The sequence below is a fragment of the Dromiciops gliroides genome, chromosome 3, assembly GCF_019393635.1.
Source record: "Dromiciops gliroides isolate mDroGli1 chromosome 3, mDroGli1.pri, whole genome shotgun sequence".
Taxonomy (NCBI): Eukaryota; Metazoa; Chordata; class Mammalia; order Microbiotheria; family Microbiotheriidae; genus Dromiciops; species Dromiciops gliroides.
The window spans coordinates 406,486,986-406,512,067 of record NC_057863.1 but is presented as its reverse complement, the minus strand read 5'-3'; the positions used below and the strand labels follow the sequence as shown (position 1 = coordinate 406,512,067).

The 25,082-nt window shown below is 35.8% G+C and overlaps 1 protein-coding gene across 5 annotated transcripts in view; it reads right to left on the bottom strand.

Annotated features, from left to right (window-relative positions):
* The window catches only part of SATB2 (SATB homeobox 2), a 241,115-nt gene that overhangs the window by 189,755 nt on the left and 26,278 nt on the right, over nucleotides 1-25,082 (bottom strand). For all 5 annotated transcript variants that reach the window (XM_043995694.1, XM_043995695.1, XM_043995697.1 and 2 more), the window contains one exon: nucleotides 10,710-10,886. In XM_043995694.1, the coding sequence (XP_043851629.1) occupies nucleotides 10,710-10,886 (177 nt within the window). The remainder of the gene's footprint in view (nucleotides 1-10,709; nucleotides 10,887-25,082) is intronic.

The following is a 25,082-nucleotide window of genomic DNA, read 5'->3' as shown; positions in this document are numbered from 1 at the left end:
AAGGGGCCGAAATTGGTAGAAACCACTGATTTAGATTACGTAGCATACTTCATTGGTTTTTATGTCATTCAATAAATATTTATTGAACACTGATTACATGCAAAGCACTGTTATAGATGCTTAATGAGCTCCTTGAAGGCAGGGATTGTTTTGTTTGGGTTTTTTTGTCTTTGTATCTTCAATACCTAGCCCAGTGACTGACACATAGTAGTCACTTAATAAATGCTCCATTGCTGTTTGATATAAGGTTAAATACAATGCAGGTCCTGCCCTTAGGGAGTTTATTTTACCAAAAGGAGTACAAGAAAACAAATGAAAGTCATAACTGATTCAAAAAAGGGTGGGAGTGAAATATAGAAAGAAAAGCACAGGTCCAATCATAAAAGAGGTAGACATTCATCCTTTCTAAAACAGTAGCTAGCTTGTGTATAGAGCTTTAAGGTTGCAAAGCACTTTTCCTATCTTATTTCATTTGATCCTCACAACCCTGGGAGATAGATGCTATTATTGATCCCATTTGACAGATAAGGAAACAGACTGAAAAGGGGACTTGCCCAGGATCACACAACTAGTAAGTGTGACTTTGGCAATCTACAAACTTAGGTTTTCCTGACTCTCAGTCTAGAACTCTCTCTATACCAACAAGCTACCTACATGAGGAATTTAAGTATCTTTATATTTACATGTATGTTATCAAATGAATTTTAAAACATTACTGAATTTTTTTAAAAAAGAAAATTTAGATAAAAATAAATTTAAGGGGAAAGCTTGATGACAATGATTCAACTTAAACTGGAAGTATTGTCATCTAAATAGTAGAAATTAAAATGAAAGCTATTTTTTCTCTAAAATTCTTTCCAACTAAATTTTATGATGGCTTTTGTCCACTATAATATTAAAGGACCCCCAAAAATTCATCCTTTGTATACGTAAATTCCTCAATGTTATAATATGCTTTCCCCCTTTTATTTAGTTTTTCCTATTCTTTTTAGGCTATTCTATTAAGTTTTTCTTCTGTACAAGATTCTCCTGAAAGATTCTTAGACTATGGATTTATTACATGTCTATAAGCACAATTACAATACCTAATAAAGCTAAACTTTAAAGCAAAATTTTTGCCAATGATCTATATGATGGCAGGATTCAGAATTATTTTGAAAATAATTCCAACCTGTAATTTCAAAGGTGGTTGTTGTGTGTTTATCTATCATTGTCCATTTTAACCATGATAATAAATTACCTGGGGAAATCTATAACTTTTTGTTTGTTTGTTTGTTTGTTTGTGGGCAGGGCAATGAGGGTTAAGTGACTTACCCAGGGTCACAGAGCTAGTAAGTGTCAAGTGTCTGAGGTCACATTTGAACTCAGGTCCTCCTGAATCCAAGGCCAGTGTTCTATCCACTGTACCACCTAGCTGCTCCTGAGAGCTATAACTTTTTGTTTTGTTTTTGTTTTTTTGGTGAGGCAATTGGGGTTGTGAGTTGTCCCAGAGTCACACAGCTAGTACGTGTTAAGTGTCTGAGGCCGGATTTGAACTCAGGTCCTCCTGAATCCAGGGCCAGTGCTCTATCCACTGTACCACCTAGCTGCCCCTAGAGAGCTATAACTTTTAAAGAATTTTTTCAAATCATAAGAATTTTCACAAATTTGATGAGACCCCATATATGAGAAAAACAATACTCTAAGTGGAGAAAAAGTAGATTCACAAAAATGATATTTTAAAAAATAAATTATATTTGCATAGTAGCTTCCTTCCAAAGGGTTCAAAATATTTTTCAGGGGGCAGCTAGGTGGTGCAGTGGATAGAGCACTGGCCCTGGATTCAGGAGGACCTGAGTTCAAACCCAGCCTCAGACACTTAACACTTACTAGCTGTGTGACCCTGGGCAAGTCACTTAAACCCAACTGCCTCACAAAAAAATATATATATTTTTCAGACTATGACTCTGATCCTACTGTTGATAGGAAGTATACTGGTCACATTTGGTAATGTATTCATTCTTCCAAGGCACTAAATGCTACCTTTGTAGCCTGAAAGAATGAATGGGCCTCTAGAAACAGAATGGTTTTTAACAGGATCAGTCTAGAGCTAAGTACAGTGAGTCTTATTTTATAGCTAGAGAGAATGACTGGAAAGAAAGGTGAAAATGGCCTCCCCTAGGTCAAACAAAATTTTGGTTGGCTGGCAGTGGTACCCACACTTCCTGCCTGGTTGTCTAGGTCTTAAGATCATAGGAAGATGAAGGTCAAACACTTTTCAGTAATAAAAGAAATTTTGAATCCAAAATAAGCACCCCATAATAGTGAGAGGGGACAGGAAACATGTTGATAGCTAGCCATTAAGACACTCAATAATTCTGGGCTGAGAGAGTCACAGCTTCTCCTAAACATGTAATATTCATTCATAGCAAAGCCCTCAGGTTGCATGCTCATAAAGGCTGAAAACTATTTTCCATCATCATTCCAATTTCCAAAATAAACTAAAAAACTATTCTAAGGACTACCACTGGAAAAAAGAATTACCCTTGAATTGAATGTTATAGCTTATCTTAGTGTGAGGTGTGAGAATAAAGAGCATTTTAAACCTAAACGAGTCTATTTCTATAGATTCTTTGCTTCAAGGTACCAGTTTTAAGATATAAAAGTTTTATTAAATAATCTAAGTATTGGGTTACCTGGGAAATCATGTCTCTCCTTTTATACCATCATGGAAATTAAGTACATAATTATAATGGTTTTCAAATTTTATCTCTCATATACTCTCTATACCTAACTGTGCTAGATACCATACAAATCACATATAATCCTTGCTTTCTAAAAGCTTATGACCAACTCTGTCTGTCTGTGTCTCTCACACACACATATACACTAACCCAAGCAAATTTAAAATAAAATGTACTCTACTGAGAGAACATGATAGGAATATAAGCTGAGAACAAATAACCATTATTTACAAGCATAGGGAGTTGTCCTTATAAAATGTTGAAAGTATGGGCTGCTTGCTAGAATTAAAAGCAAGGACAGAAATAATTACTTTCACATGGTCAGGGAAGACTTCCTAGAAGAGGAGGAATTTCAGGAATTTTTTTATGAAGAAAGTATTAAAAACAAGTTGATGAAACAGATAAATGAGGAAGTAAATAGACTCATTTAGCAAAGTAAATAATTGAGAGACAATAGAAGTTACATCTCTCTAGTATGATGTTGAATGACCTTGAAATTCTGGTGTCATAAAGGATGGAATAAGTATCGATTTCATTAAGAGATTTAAACAGTGATGGGGAGGGAAGGATGGGAGAAAGGGAAAGATAAGTGGAGGGAAGACTGGTGACAAAGGAGTACAATCTGACCATTATGTGCAAGTGATGGGCAGATACTAGAGTGTTTCATAGAAGGCAGTGACATGGTCAAAGTTATTCAAGGTAATTCAACCACAAATATGCAACCCAAATGCTAACTTTCTTAAGGCATTCAACACCTGCCTCATTATCTCCCACTCTGACTCACCTCCAGTCCTTATACTAGGGGACTCAGTAATCACACAGTGACACTCTAACTCCCTAATTTCCCAATTTCATAGACACCTTAAATTCTATGACCTAATAATCCTTTACTCTACCTCAACCACACATAAGAAAGTTAACACACTAGATCTCACCATTACCCACAAATATTCCACTTCCCTAATTAGAATTTTACCTTCCTCCATTTGACCATAACCTCCTATTATTCCACCTGTCCCAATGTGTCATAAAACTCTATTTTGCCCTCATTGTGACCGCCAGTCTCTCCACTCTTCAGTATTTTCTCTGGTCATTGTCCCTTTTCCAACTCCACTTTCCTTCCCTTCCAATCTGGACCCTATTGTTAGTCATTTCAATTTTACAATCTCCTCTGTTCTCCAAGTCTTCATTCCCCTTGTCCTACTATCTCTTATTTCTTACCAAACCTTAGCCCTGAATTACTCCCACCATCTGTCTCCTCCACTCCTATTCATCTGCTTCTGAATAGCGCCAAAGAAAATCATACAATTGGGGTGAACAGGTATGAATTCATGCTATCCAACTTCAACTGGACCTTCACTGCAGCAGGTTTCTTTTTTAAATTCCTTCCTAATTGATTCTTGATCTCACTTCTTAAACTTTTTCTTCCCTCATCAAGTCTCCTGTGTCTTTCCCTCCCCTATCTCTCATTTGAGGACCTTGCCTCTTAATTTACTGAGAAAATTGAGGTCATTTGAGATGGGCTCCTTCTCCTATTTTTTTAACTCAAAATCACTTGACATTATTTCCCACTTTTTCCTCCTTTCCTCTTGTCTCTGCTAATGAAGGAGGTGGCTCTTCTACTTAACAAGACCAAAACCTCTACAAATGTACTGGTCCCTCAGTTATCCCTTCCCTCTATCTCTACCTCTCACACTCAACCTTTCCCTAACTACTGGTTCCTTCCCTACTGCCTTCAAACATGCCCATCTTCTCTATCTTTAATAAACTTGTACCATAACCTATCATCCCCTCAAGCTATTGTCCTATATCTCTCTTTACTTTCACAGCCAGACTTCCAGGAAAAGCTATCTAAACTCAGTAGTACCTCTAACTCCTTTCTTCTCTCACTCACTTTTCAACCCTTTGCAATCTGGCTTCTGACCTCACTCAACTGAAACTACTCTCTCCCTACCTCCCTCCTCATCAAAATCCACAATTTAACTGTCATCTCTGTGCAAGTGACTCAAAGATCTATATACAAGTACTGTCCCCTGAGCATTAGTTCTACATCATTGATTGTCTATTGGACTTTTCAAACAATGTCCTGAAAACATCTCAAATTCAACTTGTCCAAAACTGAACTCCTAACTTTCTCCCACTCCAATTCCCCCCTCTTCTAGACTCCACTATTGCTCTAAAGGGCACTACTCTGATTCTAATCTCCCAGATTCAGAATTCCAGCATTATTCTGTATTTTTTAACTTTTCTTCACTCCATATATCTAATAAATTACCAAATCTTGCTGTTTCTACTTCCACATTTCTCATATCTGTTCCCTTTAGTCACCCAGCTTTTGACTTAGTTCAGACACACATCACCTCTTCTCTGGATTAATACAAAAGCCTCCTGATGAGGCTTCCTGCCTCAGGTATCTCCTCTCTCCCATCCATTCTACACAGTGCTGTCAGTGATTTTCCATCAATACAGATCTGTCCATGCCACTTCCCTGCTCCAATTCCAGTGTACCCTATGTCCTCTAGGATAAAATAGGAGCCCCTTTGTTGAACTCTGAAAGTTCTTCATAGCCTGAACCCAATCTACCTTTTCAGCCTCAGTTAATCCCTATCTTGCTTTCTAACCCAGCCTTCTCTCAATTCCTCACACATGATACTCCACCTTCTACCTCTGTGCCTTGACACTGGCTATTCTCCATGCCTGGAATATACTCCTTTCTCCTTCCCACATCATTTAATTGTTTCATAGAATCCCTCTCTTTTTACAACATGAAGCATTTTTTCATAAAGTCTCCTTCTTCTGCACAAAGCCTTTTCTGATCCATCTCCCAAATCCTCTGTATTTAACTACTTTAAATTTGTTTGTATTTATTCTCTTTACATGTATTCTATGTTTAATTATTTTTGTTGTTGTCTTCCACATTAGAATGTAAGTTTGTTGAAAGAAAGGATTGTTTCATTCCTTGTATTCATGTCCCCAAGGTTACCATAGTGCCTGACACATAATAGGCACTAAATAAAAAGCTTTTGATGAATTGATTGATAGGAGAAAATGCCTGTACTGCTGAGATTTGCTTTATAGTTCAAGAAAATATATGTTCATCAAACCTCAAAACACAGCATCAGGCATATCTTTTTCCCCTGAACTTGATTGTATATTTTAAAGAAAATTTGTGTTTAAAATGTTGGTTTTTTCTTAATAGTTATCCTTCTGAATAAAGGTAAGTGGAAATGTTTATCAACCAATAATTAAAGTAATAGTACTATTATAAGTTGGTGCTTATATTTACTAGCCTCATCAATTTAAACAATTAACTTTAGCAATTCCAGAAGCAACCAAGTAGCTAGACACAGAACTATTCAATGGGAAATTAGAAATGAACCTCCATAGCAGTGAAGAGCAAGAGTTAAAAGCTATTAGGAAAACAGAGAGGAAGTTCCCATTGGTGAACCATTATAAACTTTTTATAGCTATCCCTTTTTTACAAATGGATTTCTGCAAATTTCTAACCTAATAGTTAAATAGTTAAATACAAAATATTCAATTATTCAGTCAAAAAGTAATGCTTTCCTAACATGTCCTGCAGGTGAAACATCTCAGGCTTCAGATATTATTTTTTTCAGAAATGTATACCAATTTTTTAAAAAAAATAACCATAAAGATTAGCAATATGCACCAAGCCACTATATTTAGTCACTGTAGGTGAAGAAATGTTTTAAAATGATATTTAAATAAAATACTTATTGTACACATGATATAGTCACTATACCATCTAATTAACTAAGAATATTTACAACTTTCCAAGTAGGAACAAGTCCCCAAGGAGCTGTGATCACCTACTGAAAGTAAATGACTAAAAGGCCACTTACAAAAGAAATCAGTTTTGCACACTAGCGACACAACAGATAATGTGGTGAAAGCAAAAAGTCTAAAATCCTCCTAAACTTCAGTTATCTGTATTCTAGGGCCTCAGATATCTAAATTAGGTTGTTAGTCATCACTAAGGGGGCCTATGAATGAATGCTCATGAATGCTTCTGACAAGCCTAGCCTAGAAACAAAAGAAAAAAAGAAGGTAGAAAGGAAAAGAAAATGAGAACAAATGAGGTGAAACGGTGTAAGAAGAAAGAAGAGAAAGCGCCCATATATGGTAGGGAAGTGATCATTAGCTGGCAGCCATTGCTTCAGGTACCACTGAGGGGCAGCACTGCCACAGGTTGCCTATCCCTCTTCAAATCATTAGAACTTCCTATGAATATATACACTCAGACTTCAGTGGATAACAAGATATGATATGCTTCCTCAAATGGTATCTTTCCTGAGATAAGCTAAGAGTCTGTCATCATCCTACTCTTGGCAAAAACATAAACAGCTGGTCAGATGACTTTTGTTAATCACACACTATGGAATTACAGGCATTAGATTCATGGCAGTAGGGTGAGGTTAGGAGGTGGGGACCAGGGGAAACAGGAATAATTCGAAAGCCAGCTTCTATGACAGCAGTATCTATACTCCTTATCCATATCTGTGTAACAATTAATATTTCATATTTAATTTGCCTATCTGGAGAGGTAACTGTTCAACTAGATTAAGTAACTATGATTTTTTTTCCTGGGTGTCATTTTGTTAATTGCATCTTTTACCAATAAATAGTTAGATTTTTCAAATCTACTATCTGTCCTATCAAAATGAGTTGATTTCTCTGAGTGAATAGTATACTTAAAATGTTTAAAACATTAGGGCTGATAATTATTCACCAAAAGTTGTTCATAAAGTAAGTCATTACCTAAGCAATTCAATTCTGGATCATTTTTTCCATAAAGATTCTCTTAAATCCTTTTGTCAGAGTGTATTCTTCAAAATTCCTTCTATTCATTCTTTTTTTTTTTTTTTGGTGAGGCAATTGGGGTTAAGCGACTTGCCCAGGGTCACACAACTAGTAAGTGTCAAGTGTCTGAGGTCAGATTTGAACTCAGGTCCTCCTGAATCCGGAGCCGGTGCTCTATCCACTGCACCAACTACCTGCCCCACTATTCATTCTTTTATTGACAAAATTTCCAATTTTTAGACTAGGCTCCAAGAGGTAGTGACATGAGTCTATTTGCTTTTGTTCCAACAATTAACTGTTCTCTCAAAATGCAAAGGTAAATTTTTAAATGTTTTCTAGCTCAGATACTTGGGGCAATTCTCACATTGTCTAGCTATTAATAGGCTATGATGATTCTAATAATAATAATAGCTAACATTTATAAACACTTATTATCTGCCAGGCACTGGGCTAAGAGCTTTACAACTATTTTTTCATTTGATCCTCACAACAACCCTAGGAAGCAGAGGGCTATTCCTATTCCCATTTTACAGATGAGGAAATTGCAGCAAAAGGAGTTGTTATTTTCCCAAGGTCAGCTAGTAAGCATCTGAGGCTGGATTTGAACTCAGATCACCCTGACTCCAGGTCCAGTGCTCTACCCACTGCACCACTTAGATGCCCCATTCATTTGGGGACAATTGCTAACATTATGACTGAAACTTCAAATTTGCCTGGTAGCATGCCTGTGCTTATAATTATATTACATATATATATATATATATATATATATATATATATATATATATATATATGTAAGCCAGCATTATATATGCAACATTTTAAGTAAATCCTTAAAATAGTTGTGCTATTTGTCCCATTTTAACTATAAAACAAATAGCATATTTAATTATCTGTATAAAATTAAGATTTAATCAATTAATATTGAAATAATTCTATTCCGTTAAGGGGGAAAAGACACTTTTTTTCTTGCCTACAGAATAAAGCATATCCATCTGTAGTATTATATAGGTTACCAATTTTAAAAAGGGAAAAAAAGAATGTATAAATTATATTTGATATTTTTCACTTTCTGACTTCTTGACTCAGTGTTCAAAAATGTAATAGCCTCTAGTTAGAGAAGCCAATGTTTGCTTTTTAGGGTTTTTTTTAATTCCCACTGTAGAAAATATTGTTAAAGTGCCTCTCAATTGCTCTAAGGAGTAGGGCTTCTAGTCTACAGAACGGTGCTCAGCAGAGTGCTACCTTGTTCTAAGTTGCCAGTGAAGCCCTTTTCTCCAGCGGGTGCCAAAAATCAAATCTTGGCCACTTAATGCTCTGTGTTCCACATGTTAGCTCACAACATGTTGAGCAGCCGTGCTAACTGAGATGGATAGTGCTGTCAAACAGGAAGCTGGCACAACAGGATGGAAACAGTGGGATACGGTGACCTTTACATTGAGAGAAAAATGTCCCTGAAATGGCATGAAGAGTTTAAGAAAAAAAGAAGGGGGGAAACCCTTCTTTTATTGCATTTAAGTGCAAAGCATGAAATAAAAGCAGTGTCGCCCTGCATGCAATTTGCTTGGGATCAAATACTGAATCCCTCTCACAAGAAGGAAAGTAGTCAGAGGAAGGAAATGAATCATCCTTTATCATGCTGCTTTTAAAGTAGTTTGCTCTAGGATTAAGCTAGCATTACTTGACCCAAGCTTGCAGACCACTCAAATTCAGACTCCACTGGTGCTCTCTTCCAATGTGGAGAACGCATCATGTTTTTGGCTAGGGTTCTTTAATCTTTGGTTTACAAGAAGGAAGGAGGATATCAGAATGAGTAAGTAGCCATTAAAATACTTAATTAAAACATGTTCTAAAAGTCTGTGATTTATTTACAGAAATAAAAAGTCCATAACTCAGGAGTTTCACTCTCTGTTCCTCAGTTACCATGCAGCTTTGTATCTTAGCTTCTTACCATCCCCCATCAATAAATGGGAATAATACTACTGACCAAGATCAGAAGAATTTTGTGAAGAGGAATCCATAAAAATAACAATAAAGATCTCTGAATGTAGAAAAAGCTATGCAAATATAAAATAAAAGTAATCATCTAACTTCTTCTCTATGATATAACAGTCTCCATAAAATTGTGTCATTCAGGCATTTCTGTTGCCACATAAGGATAATCATTTCAATGAGACAACTTCTTTTACAACCTTCTCCTAAAGGTTTTGTTTATTTTATATTCTGTGGTATTGTGTAGGGTAGGCCAAAAGCCACGATGTTCTAACAACTTTTTGAAAATTATTTTTTCTTCATTTTCCACCATTTATAAGATTTGATTTTTCACACATAATGTAAATTCATTTCCTATATGTACTGCATGATACTATGGTATTGTAAATTTAAAACAAAAAATAAAGGAGTTATTAAATGTTGAAATCCCTTGTGACTTTGGCCCACCCTGTAGAACAATGGCCCAGGCTATAAAATAAAACAATGGAGTTACATGATAGCTTCTTTAGGAATGCATAATTAGGATAGTAGTACATGCTGAAATATGGCATTTTCATTAAATGGGTAAGATAAAAGCATCATAAAAGTAGCACAATGTTTTACAAAGAGACCCTATGATGATAATAATAATTGGCAGTTATGGAGCATGTTAAAAGTTTGAAAAAGACTTGTCATGCATAGAGCTGTTGTCTTTTTAAAAAACAAGAAAGAGTAAGGGTGTGTGTTGTTTTTATTACTGTAATCATTATTATTTTAAAATCTGTCAATAAAACTTAGAGGTAATGAACACAAAACAAAGAGAAAGACTAACTCAGTCACATCATGTACTATTAGCTCCCTAATCTTCTAGGTGTTCTGAGCTTTTAGCAGGTTGGATGAGTGTGAGACAACAGATCTAAGGACTTAGATACTAGAACAGTTTATAGAAGGGGGGAATCCAGGAAGAGCTACTGACACCTCTAAACTGTTATAATCTAATGCTTTGTAGGACAGTCAAAAGGCATAAGGCTTTCCTGTGACCAAATGAGAAAAAAGGTCATATTAGCTGTTTCTCCAGAGAGTAAAACTACAAATCAGTCCCTCAACCCCTTCACAGAAGATGATTTCAGGAAAACTCAATTTCTCAAATCAGCACCCAGAGCATGAAGAGATAGAAGAGTATATGAATACCTTGTGCCTGAGCCGCAGAACTGTGGGAATACCCAAGGGCCAAGAGTGCTGTCTCCACCAGCTGGCTGAAGAGCACGTCTTTTCGAACCAATACAAACTCTGCATGTTCTTCTCTGTTGTCATATTCAAGAGAGCTGTCCAACTGCTCCACCACGCAAAAAACAGGGATCATCAAACCTGGATGGATTTTTGAAAATTCAAAAGCAAAACAAAAACATTACAAAGTAAATATCAGAAACAATGATGAGGGAGAGACAGTTATAAAAGTCACTCATCTGTGCTTGAAAATGGTTTAGATTAAACATGCCTCCTGGATGCATCAGCCTAATGGAAATTGGTGTGGATTGTGTGTGTGTGTGTGTGTGTGTGTGTGTGTGTGTGTGTTTTCCCAATCATTATTAGCAGAAAGTAGCATATTAGCCCAAGGTTTGTGATAGAACTCCTATCATTTCATTTAAAACTTGACTGGAAAAAAATCACTGGGGTACTTACTAAAGAACTACAAGTTAATGTGAGCAAAAAGATCTTTAGGGCCTCTGATTTTCTATAATCTGAAAGTATCATTTGACATTAATATGTTTGGATCAGGCTTACTTTTGCCTAAAAATTCATTTAAAAATAAATATAATTCTAAAACACCAACCATGACTATTCTATTATTTCAGAATTGTTCTGCTGAGTGTGCAGAGAAGCAAAAAAAAGTATCAAAAATAAAATTCCATTCAACATTTATCAAGTAACTATTATGTATGGAGCACTGTTCTAGATGAAAAGTTTTGTTGATGAGACATAATTTGTACCTTCACAGAATTTACAATCTAGCAAGAAGTTGAAAAAAAGGTTCCTTTTAGTTATTTTTGTTATTTTTATCAAACTGCATGGTAGAAAGGAAAGAATCCTGGATTCAGTTTGAGGACCTAGGTTCAAATCTTAAAACTGCTATTTACTGTCTGTGTGACCTTGGCAAGATAACCTCTCTTGGCTGTTTCCTTTCCTAAACCAAATGACTTCTAAGGTTGCTTCTATCTTTAAGCCTATGAACCTATTTGATCATCAATTGACATAAGAGAATTTCCCTTAAGCCCCTGACCCTAGATGTTTTTATCTTAAATTAAACTTATGTTAAAATTAGCATATACTTACAAAATATTTTGAGAAAATGCACTGTCAACACCAGGTGCAGCTGAAAAGGGAATCTCTTTTTTTGGCTTTTAGAGGCTAATTGGAAATCTGTTGTCATTGAAATGTTTCTCTGCTTTGTATTAAAGTGTGAAATGTTAAGCAATGTGTAATTCACTAGAGGTTTGCTTTTTTTTAAAAAACTGCTTTTTAGTGTAAACAAGTCAGAGGGGCTTTTAAATCTAAACTCAATGGAGACATCAGAAGATCAAGGCTATACCCACAGAGAAGTAATGAACACTGATATTTTCTTACAGGATCCACTGTTATTGATATATTATGAAACAAGAACCTTCACTGGGATTTTGGCTTTATTTATTTGCTGCTGCCAACAAAGTAATACAAAGTTGGAGGGGAGAGAGTGAGAAGGAAGGACAGACACAGAGAATATGAATGCACATTTATGTATGCATTGATTTGTATGTGTCATTTGTGAACTCAGAAGGTAGGACAGATGGAAAGGGCTACCTTCTGAAAATGACTTGTTTTGTAAAGTACCTCTAAGTGTAAGTTACATGGAAATGCACATAATCTGGGTGATTTTGAAGATTCCTTTCTCTAACATCCCTAATAAGGAATCTGATTCATTCTGTTCATCTGAAAGCTAGAGGGTAGAAGAAGACATGCTGGAAATTATAGTGAAACAGATTTAGATTTTTGTTCTAAAGATAACAAAATGGTTCAACTAGTTCCCATGTGCTAATTATTATTATTAAAGCTAATGAGTATTGGGTATAATTATTAAATATAATAATTATTAATGGTAATAATACTCATTAAGAATTTTTATCACTAAAATATCATGATCATTATCATTAAGACTACACAACAGTCTAACAAGTCACACCATACCTATGACTTACTGCTGAAGGTTAATTTTTAAGAACAGCAATATAGCATTAGTATCTACAGTGTCTGGGCATACACATATAGATGACTTGGGGAGAAGACAGAAAAAAAGAAGATGGATTTCTCTTTTTTTAAGAGAAACAAGAACTCTTAACCTGGATAAATGATGTGGTATTTATTAAATGTATTATGGTTTTAACTGGGTATGATTATTAGAACATATGGGAGAATATAATTACTTCACAATTATTCAAATCCACAAACTTTTAAGAACTAATGAAAGCATTATAAAAATTTCCTGAGCAAAAATTAAGAAACTTTCCTCAACTATTCACAATAGAGCTTGACTGTACACACATCTCCTTATTTAAACTTCTTAACTCTGAGGTCTATTTCATAGAATCCCATGGGGGAAAAAAGTGAATTACCTGGGAGGCCAACCTTCTGGTCATAAATTACTCTCTATAATGGCTCAGCTAGTCATTAGATACTCTTACAGGTGATCACATTAGCCTAACCAAGTACTTTCAGTAAGTCCAAATTTCTTACTACCACCACTGCCATCAACAACAACCCTCATTAACACCAAGGTTCTTCAATAGAATGGCAAATCATTGAATATCACAATCTCAGAAAAAAATCAACTGGCCATAATTATAGACTTCAGGACTTTAGCAATGACATCTCCAGAAAGAGAAATCATATAAATGACAATGAGGACTTGTAAAACCAGAAAAGGACATGGGTCAGTGTGTTATCTTTACATCAAAACAAAGACCCATACAACCTGAGAAATACAATGGCACACCAGCTGTATGTTTTAACAATCAGATAGTACCTCCAACTTGTTGGATGCATGTGTCCTATGTGTAGGATTTCTATTTTATATAGTTAAAACAAGAAGGGAGAGATTATTAATGACAATGAAACAAACAGTTTACCCCTCAGATAAAAAGTATAGGGCTAGGTGGCGCAGTGGATAAAGCACTGGCCCTGGATTCAGGAGTACCTGAGTTCAGATGCAGCCTCAGACACTTGACATTTACTAGCTGTGTGACCCTGGGCAAGTCACTTAACCCCCATAACGCCACCAAAAAACCAAAAGTATATGACCCTTTCCCAGCACTTAGCATAGTGCCCTGTACACAGTAGACACATAATAATATTTGTTGAATTGTAGAAAGTCTATTGATTCCTAATGATTCAAGAAAACATAATACATACAGTGGTGCCTTAAGTTATTTCATTGTCAATACCTCTGTATACATAGGTTTCAAAACTGTATTATCTATGTCAGATTTTTGGTGTCAATAATTTTTTTTTTGAAGGGCAATGAGGGTTAAGTGACTTGCCCAGGGTCACACAGCTAGTTAAGTGTCAAGTGTCTAAGGCTGGATTTGAACTCAGGTCCTCCTGAATCCAAGGCCAGTGTTTTATCCACTATGCCACTTAGCTGTCCCTTTGGTGTCAATAATTAAGAGACAGTCAGAAATCACAGATAAATAATTTAAAAGAATTCTGTTTCTCTGCACTTTATAACATGTTCATTGACTAGGCCTCAATTTTGTAAATGACTAAAAATCTTGAAGCCCTGTTCTTTGTTTTCCCTAAGCATTAGTAATTAAATGAAAATGCATCTGAAATTAACAAGCAATGCACAAATATGCACTATCTACATAGGCTATTATTTTCAAAGACATAATTGTGTTTCAAGTCCAATGATATTTTTCAGATATTTCAAATCAGTGTCCTTGGTGATAATTGCAAGGAAGCAATAGCTAGATGTTGCCTAAAGTTAAGATAGCCGCATTAATACATAAGCATCTAATAAATACTAACTGCTACTATGACAAAACAAAGTAAGAGTTTACATTTATATAGTGCTTTTAAGGTTTTCAAAGGGATTTTCAAAGTAAGTATTACAAGTATTATTATCCCCTTTTTCCTGACAAGAAGACTGGGGCTCTAAAAGGATAAATGACTTGCCCATGATCACACAACTAATAAATATCACTGGATACTAGATTTTGAGCTGGAAGGGATCTTAAAGGCCACCCAGCTCAACCTTCTACATTTTATAAATGAAGAAGCTGAGTTCCAGACAGGTTAGGTTACTTGTCCAAGGTCAAAGACTAGCATTTGAAACCAGGCCCTATAGCACTACATCCAGCATACTTTCCTTCCATGTACTATGAAGCCTCTATCTGAGACAATAATGGTGTCATGAGCTCTTGGTCAGGCTCAGCTCTGACAGAAGTAACCATGAGATTAGGAGTAAGTTACTTTCACTCTTCTGTGCTTTAGTTTCCCTTTTTATAAGAGGGCAGTGATGACACTTGCCATTTATCTCATGGATTTTGAGAGAACTTCTCTAATATATTTAAAATAACTGAAGCCCCTTGTATGAAAGGGTCACATAAAAAAGAATTACAATTGACCTTTGTTAACCCCTAAGAAAGATGCTTTTTAACTGGTATATGATGTAACTATAAAAGAGTTTTATTGTCGAATGCAATTTCAACAAAGGTAGAAGGAAATGTAATTACTGAGTATGACCACAAGGGAAATGAAAAACAATGAAATACAAGATTTGGGGGAAAGGAAGTAGAGAGATAGACTCAAAAATCCTTTATAAGAAACCTCCTTGGAACAAACTATAAAGAGAAAAGAGGAGACAGACAGAGCGAGAGTGAGAGCACGAGAGAGTGAGAGAGAGAGGGAGAAAGAGATAGAGAGAGAGAGAGAGAGAGAGAGAGAGAGAGAGAGAGAGAGAGAGAGAGAGAGAAGAAAGAGAGAGGAGAAACAGAAATTCAAGTATTCTGACTACCCTAAGCAGAAAAATATTAAATTACAAGTGCAACCACAGTGGGAAAGTCACAATTCTGGAGAAAATATTTTAAAATAGGAAAGTACTTCCAAAATTAATTTAAAATAAAGGGGGATTAAAATTTAAAATTAGAATAAGCAAACATAGAAGTAAAATGAAAATATAATGATAGCAGGAGTTAAAGGGAAATGTTCTAAGAGATAAAAGAAAGCCATCTTTCTAATATGGCAACTCTACAGAGTACAAATTTCTGCATTTACTTTTATTATATCTCAAGCTTACATCCAGATGATCAGCTTTGAACCCTTTGATTATAAATCTTGCTAAGCTCCTTACAATAGAGTGAGTTTAACTTAGAGGATAGGTCTACCACTCCAGACATTTGCTAAAAAAATAAATGTTGTTCTGACAGTTGGAACAAATGGTAAATTCCATTGTCATAAAGTATAATAAAAATGGGATCCCCTTTAAAATTAATACTTATTTTACAAATAATCATGTTTTTTCCAGTATTTGTGAAGATCAGTTTGTCATTTGTATTATCAAAGTATTAAAATAAACTTTCCTAAAGTTCACATTTATTTCTTTGCAAAGCATTTACCAGAATTTTGTGTTATCACTGAAACAACCTTATAAAGCAGGCCATCATTATACCCATTTTAAAGATTAAGAAAATGAGACTGTCAGACATTTCCCAGGACGAATCTAAAACACAGTGAGTCATTAGATCTGATATTAAAGTCTACCGTGGACAGATCACTTTGGTCCATCCACTGAGGTACACTCTATAATGCTCAGCACACTATATATACAAGAATTATTATTATAGCTCATACCCCAGGCTTGATAATGAGACCAAGAATAAGACTGATAATATATGAGTGGCTTCACTCATCAATGCTGTGAGAAAAATTGCTTAATTTATACAATTTGTTCTATGGCAAAAGGGGTAGTGGCATTGATATTAAAAGCTGACTACCAACATGCAAATATCAACCAAGTATTTCAACAGAATGTCTCCTTCTAAAAAGAATGCCTTAAAATATGTATACAACGACATTTGTACTCATCTAGTTATTTCTCTCCCTCTGTTCTTTACTTTTAGGGGCTGAGAAACATTATATATGAGTCTAACACTACTGGGTAAATCCCAAAAACAAAACAGAAAAAATTCTATAAGAATTATCTAATTGGAAACATATTAGATTTGGAATCAGAGGACCTGCATTGAAATTTCACCCGTGCTATGTAACATTGGGCAAGTCATATAGTCATGCTCTGGGCCTCCATTTCTTCATCTATAAAATTAGGGGGTTAGACTAGGTGTCTTAGAGCTTTATAGGTCTAAATCTATGACTCTATTTTAAAATGAATGCAGTCTGTTTTTTCTATTCATAACGAGATTAACCTAACTTTTCCTCCCTTCTCCCCACCTAAAAGAAATTCTTAATCCAGGCTCGTGTAGTTTGCACAGCAGTGAATGGCCAAAGTCATTTTGCAGATGGCCACTTTATAATGTTATGAAAGTTAACCCTGACAATATAAGGTTGAGATTAGGGAAAGAATAGTGGCAGTAATTGGGGAGGGGAGGGGTAGTGCGATGTTCTGACACATTCATTGAAATAATTAATTCATCATTTTGCAGGATCAAAGTATTAGAGTCACATTTCTAAAATGTCTTTAAAAAAACATTTATAAAGCATTTTAATTGTGCTAGCTATTGTTCAGAAAAATGTTATGAAGCAGGAATTAATCCCTAACCACCCCCACCCCCCCAACACACACACACACACACACACACACAAACACACACACACACAAACTTTCCACATTAACACTCTGGAATGGGGTAGAATGAATGGACTGCCTTATCTAGGATAACAGACAGATGTCCAAAATCTGAAAACTCATGAGTCCAACATTTGGCATTTGGGGTGGGGGTGGGGGTGGAGGGGCAATCACTAAATAAGTAGCACTTCATAAGTCTGATATGTAAATGATGGCTAAAAGTCTGATATGTAAATGTTAGCTAAAAGTATATTATGATGATGATGATGATGACACAGAAAAAAGACTAGCAATTTTTTAGTCTTCATTAAAGGAAGAATGGGATGGGATAAGCAGGATAAAGTCTGCTGCAAATGTGGTTTAGTGTTACCTTTGCTTCTTTCACTCACTAATGACTTTGCAAATCTTCTGAGCCACCCATTATTCTTAGAACTGCCTCCTAAAAGATATGAGTTCAGCCTTTCAAAATGATAGGAGTCTAGCATTTCTCCTCCTTCTGCTGAAAAACTCCTAAAAACCCATCTGTTTCCTGAAGAACTACAGTTAAAAGGACTAGTTCCCACTCTCTGATGCCTGTATCATATCTGGGCCTTTCACCTTGTGTGCTCCTAGTGTTAGCTGCAGATTATAAAGGCTTTGGGCAGGGGTTTTCATATCTGTCCTTTGAAAATAGAACTCAACCTGGGATAAAGTGCTAAGGACATCGAAACAGCAAAATAAATAATATAAGGTAAATGACTACCAGAAATACTAAACCTAATTCTACCTTGAGAAATCAACTAGCAAATAATATAGGCACTTCCAGACAATTCTGTGCTCTGGGAAGAAACTTTTTTTTCTATTGCAGATTTACTAAAAAAAAAATAGGAAAGAAGAAAAGGAAGGAAGGAAGGAAGGAAGGAAGGAAGGAAGGAAGGAAGGAAGGAAGGAAGGAAGGAAGGAAGGAAGGAAGGAAGGAAGGAAGGAAGGAAGGAAGGAAGGAAGGAAGGAAGGAAGGAAGGAAGGAAGGAAGGAAGGAAGGAAGGAAAAATAGTCAACAAAATATCTGCTCCACAGCTTCTTCCATACACACACAAAGATAGGAATAGAAATATCTTGCCAACATTCACTGCCAAACCCATTTTTCAGCACTATACATTGGACAAAATCTCTGACTGCACACTGAAGAACAATTCCACTCAGAATGGGATTTAAGAGAACTCTGTGATCAAGAGCATTCTGTACTACAAGCAAGACCTCCCTTCCCCACCCCAAGACCTCCAAACTTTACAAGTTGATTCTCTTGCAAAAGTGTGTACATTACTTACTCAGAATACATTTTCCAATAGGAAAAAAAAGTTACAAATGATAGATTCCCTGAGGCAACCTACAAAAGCCCAGTTAAACCATAATCCTGAACTATAAATGAATGAATGAAAAAAACCTATTAAACACTATTTTCCAAGCACTGTGATAACTGCTGGGAATACAAACACAAAAGTGAAGATCTAACATAGAAATATTTCATGACACTAATGATACTAGTCTGAGTCTGGGGTCAGAAAACAATAAACTTACATGAAAAAAAATCCTTTCTAGGGTATAAAACTAAGCTTAGGCAAAAATTAGAAATAACATCAGTCAGTGGAATCCTGCCAAAACTCTTTTTGTACCTTTTTCTCAGTTTCTCCCCAAGTGCATTCATGCTAAGTAAGACTTTTACTGTGGCATACATTTCAGGCCTACCCTCCTCCCCCAAAGTGTTTCATTCTCCAAAATTACTTGCCTGTATTCTCTCCTCAACTTCAAACAAAACTTGTATTCCCTCAGTGTCCTAATACCTCACTTAGGTACACACTAAGGGGTGGGACATATAACTAATCACCACTTAGTAAAGGCAAAGGGATTTGCATTTTAAAAAATGGGAATTTCACAAGGGAATATGTCATTGTTGAAATTTCAAGCAAACTTTCACTGTCAAGACAATCTAACCCACAAATTACTTCTATCAACAGATTTTACTGTTGTCTTTATTTTACTTATTTATTTTTTTACAGGACAATGAGGTTTAAGTGACTTGCCTAAGGTCACACAACTAGTGTCAAGTGTCTGAGACTAGATTTGAACTCCGTCTTCCTGAATCCAGGGCCAGTGCTTTATCCACTGTACCACCTAGCTGCCCCCTACTGTTGTCTTTATACTACCTTCTCCCCTACCACTGTTGTCCCTATTGTGGGAGAAAAAAACAAAACAAAACTTGGATCCTTTGTTACCTTTGTAATATCTCTCACACATGCCCCCTTGCCCCCTCTGAAACTGTCACCACCCTGGTACAGGCCCTCATCACCTCAACCTGTTGGTTGGTCAGCCTGAAACAAGTCTCTCCCCACTCCAGTCCACCCTCTAATGAGCTGTCAAAGTGATCTTCCTAAAGAACAGGTCTGCCCATGTTCACTCCCCACCCCACCCCCAGTAAACTCCAGTGGTTCCCTAAAATAAAATCATCTGTTTGGAATTCAAATACTTGGCTCCCTCTAATACTCTCCCCTGTATTCTTTGTTTCTTTGACATCGGTCTTCTTACTATTCCTTGAAATTACTTCATCCTGGTTCCAGGCATTTTCCCTATAAATGACTATAATATTCTCTCTCCTTTCCAACTACTGACTGACCTGGCTTCTTTTAAGTACCAAACCCTTCTTCTACAGAAAGCCTTTTCCAATCCTTCTTAATTCCAAGGCCTTCCCTCTATTAATTACATCCTATTCATACTGTATGTGTCTTGCTTTGTTAAGTGAGGCAATGCCTCTGGAATTGTAACAAAAATATGGTAAAGCCCAAATATTGCCAAAACACATAGATTCACAGTTATTTCAAAATTAAACCATAATTATCCAGCCCTAGTGGTTTGTACGTTCTCCATTTTTGATACTTTATATCTCAATACCTACTTTTGAGTAAGGCACAGAGTACGCACTCCTTTTGAATGCTACCCCTATACTTCGATGTCTCTAAGGACAGCCCTAATCTTATTAAGAGGTGTGAGGAGCAAAAAATGGCCTTCTGAAAGTGGAGGGGGGGAAGGAGTTTATTGGGTCACTTCATATCCCTAAGGTTAAAAGAAGGTATATAGATCATCCCTGTCCACTGATTCGAGATACAGTCAATCCATTTCCTGATATCCCAATGATTTTCAAAGTCCTGAAAAGGAGTCAAGCATAGTCTACGGAGTTTAGGATTAGACCATATGCAATTCTCCTAAGGTGATTTTCAATGTGGGCAAGTCAGCAACATTAAGTTGGTCCCAGAAATGACCAAATAAAGTCTAGTAACTGTAGAAAGACAAAGCTCTTCATAGTTGTTTTGTAAACTAATAATCAGAGTCAAACCTTAACTACTTTATCATGTCCAACCTAACCAAATTTAACTTACAAGTCTCTTCAGCAAAAAAATAGGGAGTTAGGGGCAGCTAGGTGGCACAGTGGATAAAGCATCAGCCTTGGATTCAGGAGAACCTGAGTTCAAATCCAGTCTCAGATACTTGACACTTACTAGCTGTGTGACCCTGGGCAAGTCACTTAACCTTCATTGCCTTACAAAAATAAAAAAAAAAATAGGGAGTTGACCCTTGGCATAGAAGCAATAAGTTATCCTGAAGTCTCTAATGTACCACATTCCATACATGCTTCTAATCAGGATGTATACAAATAATAATAATCCTTTTCCTTCTCTAAATTGATGCCTACAACAAGCATGTTGAAATTCAGTTGGATAGCCATCCTGACTTCAGGGGACTGCCTAAAGCAATCCATTACTTCAAGAGTTAATAAATTTTGCTTTTCTTTTACAAGTCTTTAGTTGTCTTTTCATGTGTGGAACACTTCTGATGCACATAGCACTTTGACCCTAATATGCTTCTAGGCAACACAAATGGAAGAGAACCACTTCTTTGAAATCATCAGCTCAACTCAATAAAGTCTTCTCCATCTTCTTTGAGGGAAGACTGACAGATCATAGGCCCATACATGATCACTGTGGGCAAATAAGATTTGACTTATCACCTCTAAGATATGTCATTCCATTGATGCAGGATGCCATGACATATATTGTGCACTGGATCCCAAAGCCAATGGCAGTTACACCTGCAACTCCATCCAACTCTGCTCATGCACTATACTAACATGAACCTCCTGGATTCAAGTCTAGTAAATGGAAGGTGGCCAAAGGCAAATAGCAGAACGCTGTTTGGAAATCAACATAAAATGTAAATCTCTGACAGCTGTTTAAGAATCTCTCATTCAAAAATAATTAGGATTCTTTCCTTCAACAATGGGGAGGGACATAATGCAATTCTCAAATAATTAGAATCCAAAGGGTCTATAGTCTTATCCCTTACTGACAGGACTTATGCACCTTCTTCATTCTGTGAATAAGATTGGACAGAATGGATGCAAAAAGAAAAAGTAAGAAAAGTGACACTAAGCAAATGATGAAACTAATGGAAGTCCCTGTGTATTTTTTTTCCTCAGTCCATTGTGGGTTGTTTGTTTACCGCCAATAAATAGCACATAAATAGATCCATAATTAGAGTAAAAGCCCATAACAAGAGCCTTCAGATTAGAGTTAATTTGTTCCAAGTCCAGGTTTTGGGTCTGCCTGGGTATTATTTCAGCTAATTTAAACAATTTCACAAACAGCTTGATTAATTTCAACATTGTGGTATTATGGAAGGATCTGCTGTACTTGGGTTCTCTGGCAAGGAATTAATAAAAAGAAAAAAAGCCAAGTTCTCAGTTCTGAGCAAGACAAGGTTTCAAGACTACCCAATCTTCTAGTGGGAATATTACAAAGCACAAGCATGTTTTCTTCTGGGAATTAAGCCCACCAAAATTATTAAAAATTGAGATCAAATGCTGGTACAAAATCCCAAAGGAAATCATACTGTAGTGAAGAGATTTTTATCAAATAAAAAAGTAGAAAATGAAGTTTTCACAGCAACAGTCAATGCAAGAGAATGTCTCCTGTAAGAAAAATCTGATACCTCTGATTAGATGTATAAACAGCAGATAATTTATTGATACTTAATAGATTTATAGAAGACTATCACTACAAAATGAAAACAAGATTCACAAACCTTTAAACAAAAGCGAGTCTTCCATTCATTCTGAACAGGTGTGGATTCTGAGTTTTGCATCAAAAATCAATACGTAGAAAGATAATCTTAAATCAAACTCTCAAAAGGGCAAATATTTACAGGGAATATGGATGGAGGAAGAAAAAGAAAAGGGAGGTAAGAGCAAAATTACTCTATAAATATTCCCCACTTTCCTTAGGGAATATTGCCATCTCTGGTTTGCAATCATTGAGGTATTACTATTGTAACTGGTTCAGTTAAAAAAAAATACTGCTTATGAAAGTATGGAAACAGGAATACAAGTATCCCTACAAGAAGAATATGATCAAGATTACCATATTTACATATGTGCAATTATACCATTCATGGTATTATCTTACATTAATAAAAGGAACAAAAGATTAATAAGAAACAGCATCTGACTAAAAAAAGAATCCAACATTCCTGTAAAAAAGTTGAATGTCCCTCTCCATTTCATGATTCTAAAATATCTTTTTTCTTCAGTAGTATTATTTTCCTGAGGATTGGAGGAAGTATTGTTCTTTAAGAAATAAACAGAGAAATATACCAGTGAAAAAATTAACATTATACAAAATCTCTTAAAATTCTATATTTGTACTAAATTGACTTAATGGCATGGCTTTCAATATTGGGGATACAAAGAAAGATACTACTTTTTGCTACTAAATTTGAAACATGCCACCAACATGCAAGGTGATTTTTAGGCAAGAACAAACAGGAGGGAAAGTCTTTATTCCAAAAAGAAAAAATGTGCTAAATCCTCATCAAAAGAGTACTAGCTAGAGAATGGTCTGTCTCAAACTTTGAATATATCTGAATCTGAGACCCTGCAATGATCAGATAATTATCTCATATCTTTAAAATTCCTGGCATTCTATGGTTCTTTAACCTTTTAACAATATATAAAAATATATATTTATGTATATATACATATGTATGTATATATGTGTGCATTATATATATGTATACATATACATATATACCTATATATGTGTGTCTGTGTGTGTAGGAAGCTACAGTTTCAAAATCATTCTCACTTTCGTATGTCTACTGAGAAATAATGAACAAAATGTCAAAATGACATGTTTACTATGCTCTAATGTGCTCCAAAATGCATTTTCTGTATCTATCATGGTGAAACAGTGAGCAACATTATCTTAATGCCATTTTGTTTAATCCACTGTATAGATTCAGCCAGAGATTCTATGCATAAAATGCCTAGTGGGCATAATTTTAAAATACAGATCCAGTACACAAAATGATCAAATAAAATAGACAAGAATTCTCCATTTTTGGAGAGTAAACCTGGCAATATTATTTATGCTTAAGAGCAACTGACTGTAAGAAAGTTGGCTTTACCACGTGACTATATCAAAGTAAAAAGAAAAATTGGAACTCAGAGAGCCCTTAGTAGGTAATAACTATCAGTTTCTCCCAAACTTACTTTCAAGTTATGCATCAATCTTCAATATAATTATGTTTGACATAATATAAGCTGTTGGCAGTTAACTTGTTTACAATAAATGCTGGGTTTGGGTATATGGACTATATTTCAGCCTTATAAATATCAAACACAAACCTACAACAGTCCCATTATGGGGCTGAGAATCATTTCGCTGTAAATCTTTTTATTGGGGGTCTGGGGAATTACTTTGCGGCTTGTTTTTGACTAACTACTTGGAACAGTGTGAAAAGAGTTACATTTATACACCAACCTAGTGTTAATTGGAATTCTATACATTAAACAGAAGATTGCATAGTGTCCATCACAAGCCTATTTGGCCTGCCCCAAATAGCTCACAGCAGCCAAAAAGCTTGGTAAAGTCACATTTTTTCCTATGGTTCCTACACTTTTCAAAGCTAGAACTAATGGACATTTGTGACAGCACTGGCAGTCTTTCAATGATTAATTTTTTTTTTAATCCTCCTTGGGTTTTTATAAGTCAGTTGTAAAAGCCTGTTTCAGGCTCCAACTTGAAGTCTGAGATTATGATAGAGATTTCTTTTAAGGGGAGGAGTCAGATGGTAGGGGTAGGGGGCTGAAGGGGCATCCATCTGGCAATCTTATGCTATAGTATTGTTTAGTTGTTGATTTATAGTAAAGAAAACCAGGGATAAATTTGTTCATCCTTCTAAACTCCTAGGTCTTAAGTGCATTAAATTTCCAGCGAGATTATAACTTCTTTTGGGGGAGGGGGGGGTCTCCCTTTATGTGAGGATGACTTTCAGTCTTCTAATGCCCTGTCTAATAAACAGAAAAGGTAAACTATTTCTTTACACTACTGAGACTTGAATGCAATATCTCTACCCTGCAACTTGGGCAAGGCTGACTACTTGTAGCAGCACTATTCACAATCCCACTCACTATTTTCCCTCCTTGCTAGTGGAAAATTACTGAAATTTTCCCACTTTTGATTAAAATAGTATTTTAAGGTAGCTGTAGACTATTAATTTGTTTACCTAGGAGGGCAGTCTTATGTTTCTATGACAAAAAAAACTTTTAAAAAATTATTCATCAAAAAAAATTCCCTCCAGGGTGAAGAAACTATGTCAAGTTCCATCCAAAATGAACAATTATGGTTAAATTATGACAACCT